The following is a 12,553-nucleotide window of genomic DNA, read 5'->3' on the forward strand; positions in this document are numbered from 1 at the left end:
TAACCAAATGAGGCCTCATTAAATGTTATTACTGTGAGCTAATATGTGACTTGGGAGCCCTATTGGCCAAAAATATACGTAATGATAGTAGCTTTTCTTAATGTTATGAAATAGTGTTGCACGCCAAACATTCCAAGCAGCCCTAAAGGGGCTCTTTTTAGTTTGAATGCAACTTACAAAGCTGCTACTTCAATGAAAGCTGCTGTGTGTGCTCTGAGAAAGCAGAATTCAGGATGAAAATCCACAATTCTAGGACAAGGTGTCAAAAATTCCAGCTCTAAGTAACTGAATCAGTTCCTCAGAAGTTACCCACAACACATTTTTAAGCAACTAAACCATTTATACATATTAAAAAAAAAATCAAAACATTTGCAGGCAACTTTTAAAATGACTGACATTCTGGACCTCAAGTGACTTTCTGTGGATCTCAAAAACCAATTAGAACTTTATCAAAAAATATGCCATACGCATCTGATTAACGTCTATCTACCCCAGCGTTTAGAACAGTGTTTGGCACACCATAAACGCTTAACAAGTACCATGATGATTATTATCCTTAATCAGACACTGCATAGTTTGCTAAACAGTTTCTGTATCGTGATTCTGCTTTAATTTACAACTCAATAATCAGACGACTGCTCCTACATGGACTCAGTTGAGCTCCTTAGCATTGGTGTGTTTGCCACAGAGTGAGGAAGTTCGTTCTTTCGACCTAATCCCCAACTTTACTACTTCTAAATAAAATGGCTAATCAAAGATCTTGTAAATCTCACAAAATAAAAATTCTGGCATTTCCACAGATGACTAAGATTAATTAAGACTCCTCAGCAGTGTCAGAGCCACTATAAAGGTGAGTGATTTGTTGGGAAAGAGGTTTCCGTTTACCCTTTTCCTTGTTTCAAAATAACTGGCAATATCATTTTAGAAAGTAAGGTCTGATCAGAAAAAGCCAAATAATATTTGAGAGAAAAACACATCTCCTGCTTCACACTATGTGAGGTTTGTTGTCTGAGGGACACAGAAAAGTTTTGTAGTAAATACTTGTAAATGTTGTAATACATAATGCTTAGCATTATGTGACAAAGTTTTATAGGGGCTATTTTAAGGCTTCACCCTTTCATAAGAAGTGGTTGTTTTTATTACTTTATGGACTTGCTAACTTTCTACAAACAAATGTCTGAAAGAGACATTCTTACATTTTAAGAAAAATGTAATTATTTGAAATTGTACAGGACGCTTTGTGTGAAACAAATTATTGATTATCTTCTCTGGGATGCTGGAATCGTGAAGCATCATTCTGAAAGAGTCAACTACAGGTTTTCCTTAATTAACAGCCTTCCTCTACCAAGACTCCAACTGCAGAGTTCTGGGAGTTGGAAGGGGAGCCTGTTTTGGGGGAACCTGGGCCTGGGAGGCAGAGCGAGGTTCGGGGTCCCCCTGGAGAAACACTCTAGGTCCAGGTGGACTAAAATCTGCTCAGCCCTTACAATCGACAGCACTGTATGACCAAGGGCATGCAAAACAATTCCTTTTTGATTCTTGCCAACCCCTTTAAGGTTAACATTTCTGATGACTTTGGTTCTTTTTTTTTTCCTCTCTCTGGTAAGAACCTTAAGGATTCTAACTTAAAGAAATACCTACTGAATGAAATCATTACCTATAACCACTCTTCAGAAGTAACTCCGTTACTGAAGGTTCTAGGCGCAGCCTATTTTCGAAACCGAAACAAGCCAGGTGACAGCTTTCAATCGTACCAAGAGAAGAAATCCCTCTCCTTTCTCATCTAAAATCACTTTCAAAACTGAGGGCCAGAGAGACCCTCACAGGCCAAAGGAACCCTCTCTGGCCTGAAGTCTTGGATGGGACGAATGGGGCTCGGTCTCATTTCCGAAGGAGGACGGAGCCTCTCTCCCCGGGTTGTTTTATGGACTGCTCTGCTTGCTGAAAGATTTCCAAGTACCTGTGATGCTTTCACACATGCTCCCTCACCCAGCACCAGAGGAAGCTTGAAATGGGGGCAGGTGGACGAGCCGAAGCCCAGCCTCACCATTCTGTGGCAAGTCAACTACGCTTGGCTCGTGCACGGTCCTAACGCCGGGATGAGGGATGGAGCGGCCTTTAGGATCTCAAAAGATCAAAGAAATCAAAATCTGATGACATGAAAAGACAAACCCTTCACATTTCTGTTCTCCCTCCTACTTAGAATGTGAACGCCACATGGGTCAGGGACTGTGTCTGACTGGATTAACTTGTGTCTACCCCAGCGCTTAGCATAGTGCTTCACCCATAGGAAGCGCCAAATGAATACCATAATACTACTAGCGAATTTCAAATGAACATGAAATAGCTCTGACAGCTTAATTTTACTGAATGAATAAAAGTTTGCGACCACAAGACTAGGAAGCACAATGTAATATGTGGCAATTGTGAACAGAGGAAAGTCTGTGGTTTTGCTGAAGAGATAGGGCAAGTTAGATATTTAATACAGATGCTTAAAAATCCACTCCAGACAGTGGTGGGGGGAATCTTTCTCTACCACCCTGCTCATTTGTGCCTATTTCTATACCCCTCTGCTTTTGAAATTCAGGGAATTCACTGGAGGATACACTCACAGAAATGTTCACATTGAATTACATATTCCCAGGATTCTGAGTAGATCTAAAGAGGCAGTACTCTCCCCTGTAAAAAAAAATAAAATAAAAATATTCTAACAGGCATTTGAGGACGAAATATTAGGCAAAAGATATTTTAAAGCAGCTCATGTATACGTCCATGTTAGCTAGTCTTACTTTATTTTGAATATAAGGGGGGCAATAAGTTAAGGCAACCTGACAGGTGGTTCTTCAACTAGAACACAATGTTCTGACTGCATAAAGTTCTCTCCTTTTGATTAATCTAAGTCTTTTATGACTATCAAAAGACCTGACTAAACAAAACAACTTCCATCACCCTCAAGGAAGTCACGCTCCAGCCCAGCACAGGAAGCAAATGAAGTAGGTTCCAAAGGTAGAGCCCTAAAATTGTGTAACCGCCCCAAGGAAAACCAAGTTCTAGTAACTTCGAGGGAGCCAAACCCAGGAATAGAGACAGTGGCTGTCCCCAAAGGGAAGAACACTTAAAAAAGACCAAAGGGTGAAAAAAGTTCAGGCATGCAAATTAGCCCATCTATTCAAGCCCAGGTTTAACTAGATCTCTTTAATTACCACTTCAAAATCTTCTAAAACCAATGTGGTGTAAATGGACCAATGGGAACTGGATTTTGGCCAGCCACGTGCAGCCTGCTATAGTTAGAAGGCATGTATTTTCATCAAATTAATGATTTCAAAAGGAAGATTAGCCCAACGTTAATGTGTGATATTATGCGTAGGTCCGCATAAACCTGGAATAGCCTTAAAAAAGTACACCAGCAAGAACTTTTCCTGCAGAAATTTCAGTGAACTACCAAGGAGGGAAAGGAAGGGAGAGTAACTAGTTGACTGACTGGGCAGTGAGATGACTAAGAGACTTGGAAACGATTCTAGTCTTTAGGTTCGATCGGGGTCAGCGCTGATGGAGAGGCACTGATGTTGGATTACGCCAATCTCTGAGAATTATGTTCGGGGTTTCAATCCAGTTTTTTGTGGGTAAGGGTCCTACAGAACAATTGATTTTTAAATTTTAAGGGTACTTAAATTTTAAAGTACGGATCTGGGGAAACGGGAGCTCTGAGTTCTAACCGGCTATGAGGTGTTCCTGATTTATGTGTGTCCCACTTTAGAGAGAAAATGTATTTTCTTAAGTAGCTTTCTTAGGCGGTGTTACGGGAACTAGATAGTAAACAAGATTAATAGCATTTTATGTTTACAAAGTGATGCATGTATGATAATGATTAGTTAGCATCATCATTAGCGCAAAAGCAGCCAAGAATAACTACCCAATAAAACAATGAACTGCCTGCTCAATCTTCTTCTCTTCCAACACAGGACAGCAAATATTCACAATAGGAAGGGAACGCAGAGGGAGGGGTCTGGACAACGTATGTTCTATAAGGACTCTGCTAAATAGGATCTATCCCCTCACCTCCCCTCCCTCACCCCATAATTTTTCCCTTTCCCCGTTCTTATTTGCCAAGGATCACGAGAAAATGTAAGTCTTTGTATTTCTGGACATTTTTTTTTCCTGCAGGTAGACTCCTATCAGTTGCACACTGTTTCCTTGCTACTTGTCATTCCTATAAATAGGAATGATACTAAACGTGAAGAAAAGAGAGTATTTTGGTAGCCTACCCTACTGTCATAATCAAGAGACAAAGAGCAGAGAGGAAGTTCAATACCACATATCTAAAATCAGAGAAACCCACTGCCCTGTATTGGTTTGCTTTAGGGTTGCCCTGAAGAGCTGTTTTAGCTTTATGACTTTTTGAGTCAGTGAAAATTTTATGGGACTAAAAAGGAAGTAGGAATACCAAAGAATATTCTGCAGATATAAAAGTACCTTTCATACAGGAATTTCAGAGCGCTTTACAACTACTAACCCCACTTAACAGCTATGAAAACTGAGGAAGGATTGACACAACTCATCCCAGGTCACAGAGAATGTCAGGGTGAAGCTGATAATAATAATGATATTTTGTTAAGCACTTACTATGTGCAAAGCACTGTTCGAAGCGCTGGGGAGGATACAAGGTGATCAGGTTGTCCCACGTGGGCTCACAGTCTTAATCCTCATTTTATAGATGAGGTAACTGAGGCGCAGAGAAGTTAAGTGACTTGACAGCTGACTAACGGCAGAACCTGGATTTGAACCCATGACTTCCGACTCCCAAGCCCATGCTCTTTCCACCGAGTCACAATGCTTCTCAATAAGTACACAGACTTTCTGAAGCAGTTTCCAATCAGATTATTGATTCCTAATAAGGAAATCTCAGAGGTCCTTGGGTTACTCCACCGTTTATGGAGAATGGGAGACCACTAGATCCAAACGGCTTTGAAAAAGCGGCTGCCAGGCGAAAAGCGATAACACATTCTCCCAAATCAAAGGTGGTGGTGGTGACAAAAACAGTCAGAAACCCCTATCCGCCCCCTCAACCTCTCCTCCCTCACCCCCCCACACACCAAAAAACGGACTGAAAGCACTGCCCTAGTAGGCCCCTGACATCCTGGGCATATTAATCTTAATCAATCAATTGTATTTATTGAGAACTTACTGTGTGCAGAGCACTGTACTAAGCGCTTAAGAGAGTACAATATAACAGACATTCCCTGCCCACCACAAGCTTACAGTCTAATCTAAGAAATATTCAATTTAAAAGAGTCACCCAGGGTTGTTTTTAAGATCACGGGCAACAGGAACTAAGAAAATGAATTCTTTGGAAACAGAAAGAAAAATTGAGGATGAGTATATATATATATATATGGGAAAACCCTGACACACTGGGGCAGTAAATTCTTTCCACAGTATAAAGGAGATCATTCAGAAGGAAACATTAGTTGGTTAGGTCTACAATAATCCTCTGAAATGCACATTTTAAAAGTGAACACCTATCTGAAAAAAATGTAAACAACTGAGTCACATGCTAATGATGGTGTCCCTCCCTCTCCCCGCCCCACCATCCCCCAAATATGGCTTTTTTTGCTGCTGCAACATCTATAAAACTTAAGAGCAACAAACAAACATGCTTTTCAGGGAACTTGGAACAACTTTTTTACAGCTCTATGTTGTTGCTTTTAAATGTTGCGATCTTTCTAACAATTCCCAAATCGGTGCGAAAGACATATCTTGAATCTTCTTTAGAAAATCAGAGCATACAAAATTCTAACACAAGGATTGACTGCTACACTGTACCTCCCACAAAATCCTAACCAACAAAATAAGAATTATCAGGAGAAGCAGCGTGGCCAAAAGGACAGAGCACCGGCCTCCTGGAGTCAGAAAGACCCAGGCTCTGGTCCCGGCTTGGCCCCTTGTCTGTTGTGTGATGCTGGGCAAGTCACTTCAGTTCTCTGGGCCTCAGTTACTTCATCTCTTGAAGAGAAGCAGTGTGGCTCGGTGGAAAGAGCCTGCGCTTCGGAGTCAGAGGTCATGGGTTCGACTCCCAGCTCTGCCACTTGTCAACTGTGTGACTGTGGGCAAGTCACTTAACTTCCCTGTGCCTCAGTTACCTCATCTGTAAAATGGGATTAACTGAGCCTCACGTGGGACAACCTGATTACCCTGTATCTACCCCAGTGCTTAGAACAGTGCTCTGCACATAGTAAGTGCTTAACAAATACCAACATTATTAATTTGCCTGAAAATAGTAGGAGGAGAAAGAGTCATAGTAAATGATAATAGTAGTGCTGGTATTTATTGAGCACCCAGAGAGTACAGCATCTACAGAGTAAACATTTGGGAAAATTCAACAAAAGGAAAGCATGTTTCTCTGTTTCAGAGGAGTTGCAATTTAATGGGAGCTTTACTAAGGAAACTTGCCCTTATTTTTAAGACTTATATGTGAGCCCCATGGGAGACAAGGACTGTGTCTAATCTGATTACTTTGTACCTAGCCCAGGGCTTAGAACAGGGCCCAGCACAGAGTAAGTGCTTAACAAATGCCATAAAACAGACAATTATTCGAGTAAGCACGCCGTAAGAAGGAACAATGAGTATTAGGAATATTCATTCATTCATTCAATAGTATTTATTGAGCGCTTACTATGTGCAGAGCACTGTACTAAGCGCTTGGGATGAACAAGTCGGCAACAGATAGAGACAGTCCCTGCCGTTTGACGGGCTTACAGTCTATATCTATCTATCTAGGAATACTATCTTTGAGTCTTCTATTTCAGCCTCCATTCTCCCCACCCAAAAATCATAAATTACACTCATATGATATTAAAAAATTAAGTTTAGTTAGGGGATGCCGGGAGTGTTTAGCTTCACCAACTCCCACTACTGAGGTTGGCAGAATTGACATGATTAGGCATGGGACTTTCTGCAAACTTACCTCTCCCCTAATGGCATTACCTAGTCCATTCGTGAAATTTTGACCAAAACCTTCTACAAAAATCAATTTACCTTTTTACACTCTGACTATTTGAAAATCATTTTGAAGGCTGAGTTAAGGTCAAAAGGTTCCAAAAGGAAATCCTAACTTGCATTAATAGGTGTCAAATACCACCAATTTAGGGAACACCAGCGTGGCAAGTGTTTTCTGACCGGTTTCGGAACACTAGGCAACACTCGTTTTGCCTTATTTTCCCACCGCTGACTAAAAGTTGTAACTAGAGTGCTTCTTTTTAAAAAAAAAAAAAATTAAAAAAATCATTTTCTCCTTTTCAGAAAGGGAGTGCCTTTTGCTAATCCCGTTTTAGCTCCTTTCTGTTTCGTAGTCTTTACGAAGTATGGTTGTTTTGAGGTACCAAGTTGAAGACTGACACGCCGGGATTTTATTTCTGGAAAAACCGATTACGAGATATTTGGGGCCTTTTTGTACGATAATGTGGATGGTGTTTTCCAGATAATTTTTTTGATTTCTTAGGGAACAGCTCCCGATGTTGGTGATCCAGACGTTAGACCTGGGTTGCTCTCCAGGGTGAAGTTTCTAAGAAATGCAGCAAGGAATGGAAGAACCAAAATCTTCACACAGTTCTTCCAGATCTTACAAAGAGTAAGTAGTACTCTAACTTGACAAAGTCACACTAAAAAGATCAGGTTTGGGGATGAAAATGAGTCAGAGCAACAACAAATAAAGATGCCCCAAAGGTTTTGATAACAAAGACAGAAAAAGAGCCACTAAACCACTTTTCCTTCCCAAAGGATATACATGAAAACGTCAGTACCCAGGAAAGGTTAACCTAAAAAAATGATGCCAATTAATCCCAGATTTCTGAGGCAGCGTTCAACTGTATAACGGTATCACGATGAAAACTGACAGAACAATAGGTTATTTAAAAAGCAGACATCAGTTGAACTGCATTAAGGTTAATGTACATGTGGAAGGCACTGCAGATATTTTAGTCAGCTAGAACACGTTTTTGTCAAGTTTTACTCAATACAAACTTAATAACCATTTCAATTTTTTTCAATCTAACTGTACACTTGATCAGTCCTCACTGACATCTTTGGAGAAAAATACCAAAAAAAAAAAAAAAAATCAAGATGATATGGAGTACTCTGTGTTGTTTTAAAGGAAGTACATGTAGTATACGGCATGAGATACAAGTTTACGCCATAAATAACTACACCCTAAGGAAACACCTTTAAATATCTTAAATGTCAAGATTAATGTGCACAGATCAGGAAATGTGTGAAGCGACCAGAACTACAGAGGCAATCAGAACAGCAGAACACCTCCAAAGTACAACAATTTATAATAATCGCAGTAACTGAGGTCTTAAAATCTGTTTGAGGATCCAAGGAAGCAGGTGAGGTTTTGGGGTTGAGACCAGATCTCACCTTTAATAAGGCTCCTGTCTAAAGTTACACACGAGCCATCGGTTCAACTTCTTCATAGGCCACCGGGCACTTTTTACCACTGACATAGAAATGGTTTTGAAGTAATTGATCATTAATCCGAAGAAGCATTATGGGGCATGGGATGATACAGGTGTCTATCACACTGTCTAGCAGTAAACCCTGAAGAACTAATTTTCCATAGAACTTACCGATCTCATAAAGCGACTGACAGAACAAGGAAAAAAGGACACCACTAGGGGTCAAATGCACACAAATGTGTATCTGTGTCTCCGAGGAGCTGAATATTCTGAACAAGTCATCTACGTTGGATAAATATTGGAATTTTAGTAATAAAAAAAATAAAACTTCCTAGGAATCCAGAAGGGCTTGTTACAGCTACAGAGAGAGTCCCCAAAACCCATCCGGTTATTACTGTATCTTCTAGGTGAGGAACATCACTTGTAAACACCCTGGGGTAGGAGTTCCATCACTTATTATTTTTAACCCAGGATCCACTGAAATGTCTAGCTTACGCACCACTCGCGAATTCTTTAGGGAGTTAACGAGAAAAATGAATTAGATCTTTACGCATGGAAACACCACCTAGAAACGCCACACTGAAAGAGCACCGTGAATGCCGAAAATATTTTACAGTTATTAGAACCGAACCATAATGTATCCAGGTGAGCGGTAGCCATGATTCGCCCTGACAGTCTGGGTCAAGAGCTACCTTAAAAACTACCAGAGCCAGGGCACTGAAGTAAAATCCTGAGCAAACCTGAGAATAGGGAATGTCATTCCATTTAACACCTTCCTGGGGACCCGATCTCTCTAGGCCCTCTATGAGGAAAGCGCGGAGCCATCGATGGCAACGTTGGAATCGCCAACCTAGACACAACAGAGTGAGTTAAGGACACGTTGGGTCTCGCTTCGGAAACGAAGAGGAAAGGCTACACCGTCCCGAACTTCAAATTAAAGTATAAATCAAACGTGACTTGTCTGCCGTGACACAGCCGTAGAAAGAAGCAACGTGCTTTCTAGGGTGGTAAGGGCACACAGGGTCAGGGGGAGAGACGCCTGCTCAGGTGACATGACTTGACGCCCAAAATGATTTTAAAATTCAAAAGGATTCTCTATCCTGAAGAACCCTAAGAAGAAACATACAAATTTGAGATTGTCTTCCAAAACTTTACACACTCACGCGTCTCCCCCTCGCTTTCCCTCCCCCCTCCGACCCACACAAAAAAGAAAGAGAGCAACAAAACTGAAGGGTCAAAGTGAACTGTGGAGTCAAGTGGCATGGGGCAATTCTACCTTGGGACACCCCGGGTCACCTGCGCAGAGGGGACAGACATCGAACGTGACAATTAAAAGCCAAGTGGCCTCAGAATAAAAAGCAGAGGGAGAACTTCCTGCTGCTGAGCTTCCAACTACAGCCAAGCAGCTGGATCATTCACAGCTCTCTCCCGGCGCCCGGAAAAAGCAGAACCCGCCCCCCGACTTACCTGGGGGTAACTGAAAGTTTTGAATATTTGTTGGATTCTGAGGAGGCTGAGGCAAACGGGGCGCTAATACCGTAGGAGTCAAAGTGGCCCGGATGCCACCAGTGGTAGCCGTCGGCGTCCTCGGCATGCTTTGCGCCACCGTGTTGGCAGTGCCTTTGGCCATCCCCGTGGGGGTCCCGGGGGCTGGAGGAGGGGGAGGAGGCGCTAACCCGCTAGGATTGGGGAGTCCCCCTTGCATAGTTTGCCCAATGATCATGCCGCCCCCCGCGCCGGGCTGGCCGCCGGTCGCCAGCGTTGGCTGCTGAGGCACGGCCTGCACGATGGTTTTAGGGGACTCTGACTTGATGACCTGTGCGGCGGCGGCGGCGACCGGCACCCCGGAGCCGGGCTGGCTGTTCGCCATGGGCGACTGGAGGGCAACCCCGCCGGAGCCCACGGCGGCCACGGCGGCCACGGCGGGGGCGGCGGCGGGGGCCGGGGCCAGGGCCGGGGCCAGGGCCGGGGCCGGGGCGGGCAGGGCCCCCACCACGCCGATGGTCGAATTGATCACAGTATTGGTCCCGCTCCCGTTCTGCGTGGCCGCGGCCGCCGGGGCGACGGCGGGGGCGACGGCCACCGGGGCGGCGGCGGCCGCCGGAGCGGCCGCGGGCGCGGCGGCGGGTCCCGCCGGGTGGAGGGGCGGCCTGACCAGGGCCACCGAGGCCGCCCCGCTCCCCAGGCTGGACGGCGGCGGCGGCTGCGAGGAGGAGATCACCGTGGGAGCGGGAGAGGACGACGACGACGAGGACGAGGACGAGGACGACGACGACGACACGGCGGGGCTGAGGAAGGGGGAGGTCTGGATGACAGTGTTCGAGGAGGCCGCGGGCAGGACGGCGTTGACGGCGTTGGCCTTGCCCAGCGGCAGCACTACCGAGCCGGGTCCGTTGTTGACGAGGGTGACCGGGGCGGGGGCGGCGGCGGGAGTCCCGGCAAAAGCGACAGCACTTCCTGAATGGTGAGAGTTCATCACGACGTTACTCCCATTCAAAGTTTGCCCCGTGGTGGTGGGGGCGGTGGGGGCGGCGGCGGGGGTGGTGCCGGCGGGCCCGATTTTGCCGTTTCGGGAGGACAGGGCCGTTGCCATGGTGCTGCTGATGACCACCGATTTGCCCTGGGCCCCGGCGGCGGCGGCGGCGGCCCCGGGAGAGGCGGCCCCGGCGGCGGCGGGCCCGGGAGCGCTGCTGGCGGCGACGGTGGCGGCTTCAGGTCCCGCCGTGCTGCTGCTGCTGCTGCTGCTGCTGCCGCCGGTGCCGCTGCCGCCGCCGCTGCTGCTGCTGCTGCTGCCAGGGGTGCCACTGCCGCCGGTGCCCCCGCCGCCCCCGCCCCCGCCCCCGCCGCCCCCGGAGGAGGAGGACGACGAGGAAGAGGAGGATGAGGAGGTTCCATCCAGCAGAGCCGAACCCGGAGACCTGGTCGTGTTATGATTAATAACACCTCCTTGTACTCCTCCGGCCCCTGCAACAACAACAACGACGAGGCGGGGGGAGGGGAGGGGGGAGAGGGAGGAGAAAATAAAAATGAAAAAAAAAAAAATTCAATCCCGGAGATGGGGGGCGGGGGTCGGCGGGAGGAGGGGTCGGGAGAGTAGTCGGGGAGCGGGGCGTGGGGGTGGGGGGAGAGGGGTCGGGGCGGTCGGACCCCTTAGGCCCCGAGCGCGGGACCGGCCCGCCGCCCCCCGCCGGAGCGGGGGATGTCAGAGGCCCGGGCCCCGCCGCCCCCCGGCCGAGGCCCTCTCGGCCGGCCCGGGGAGGCCGGGGAGGGTTGGGGAGGGGGGACGAAGGGACTCGGACCTTCCCCCCCCTTCCAACCGGCCGCGGAGGGTCGGGGGCTTCCCCCGCACATACACCCGCACCTACGGACACCGAGACAGGCAGACCCAGGGGCAGGGAGAGAGAGGCGGGCGCACATACACACATCTCTCCAACCCCCCCCTCCTTTTTCTCGGTGCCCCGGTGAGGTTGTCAGACCCCCCTCTGGGCGCGGGGGGAGGGGAGACGGCGGCCTGGCCTCCGTTTCCCTCCCTCCCCTCGTCTACCTGCTTTTGTGATCTCCTGGGCCAGTCCCATTTTGCTGCTCTCCGTCTGGGCATTGGCGGCGGCGGCGGCGGCGGCTCCTACTACTCCGGCTCCTCCAGGGCTGCTCACAACATGGTTCCCCAGCGCCCCGGCGGCTGCGGCCCGGATCTCCGGCGTTTTGTGGGGGTGGTGGTGGTGGTGGGCCGTGCTGGCCGCCAGCTGGGACTCCAGGGAGCCCACCAGGTCGCTCACCACTTTCTCGTCCACCTCGCTGTTGAAGAAAACCTCATCCAGCAGATCCGAACCCGCCGCCATCTTTTTTTACTCCGCCGCTTTGGCTAATAGCGACTGGGTGAGGAGGAGGGCGGGGGGGGGGGAGGGGAGGGCCGAGCGGGGCCGGGGAGGGGGGGGGCCGGGGGAGGAGGGAAGGCCCCCCTCCGCCCCCAACGCGCAGACGCAGCGCGCTCTGACGTCACCGCGACCCCGGGATCCCGGGCGCCTCCGATTGGCCGTCGGGGCCGCTTAAAAGCGGCGGCAAATGGCCGCGAGCGTTATTGGCGAGTGGAGAGGGGAAGC

The 12,553-nt window shown here is 47.6% G+C and overlaps 1 protein-coding gene across 1 annotated transcript in view; it reads right to left on the reverse strand.

Moving 5' to 3' along the window:
* TAF4 (TATA-box binding protein associated factor 4) overlaps window positions 1–12,338 on the reverse strand; it is a 67,476-nt gene extending 55,138 nt beyond the window's left edge. Inside the window, exons 1-4 of the mRNA XM_039912889.1 lie at window positions 11,998–12,338; window positions 11,256–11,417; window positions 10,447–11,162; window positions 9,921–10,395 (exon numbers count right to left, since the gene is read on the reverse strand). Of these exons, the coding sequence (XP_039768823.1) occupies window positions 9,921–10,395; window positions 10,447–11,162; window positions 11,256–11,417; window positions 11,998–12,292 (1,648 nt within the window). The 5' untranslated portion in view covers window positions 12,293–12,338. The remainder of the gene's footprint in view (window positions 1–9,920; window positions 10,396–10,446; window positions 11,163–11,255; window positions 11,418–11,997) is intronic.
* Window positions 12,339–12,553: the final 215 nt, after the last annotated feature.

This window comes from Ornithorhynchus anatinus, chromosome 8 (genome assembly GCF_004115215.2).
Source record: "Ornithorhynchus anatinus isolate Pmale09 chromosome 8, mOrnAna1.pri.v4, whole genome shotgun sequence".
NCBI classification, from domain to species: domain Eukaryota; kingdom Metazoa; phylum Chordata; class Mammalia; order Monotremata; family Ornithorhynchidae; genus Ornithorhynchus; species Ornithorhynchus anatinus.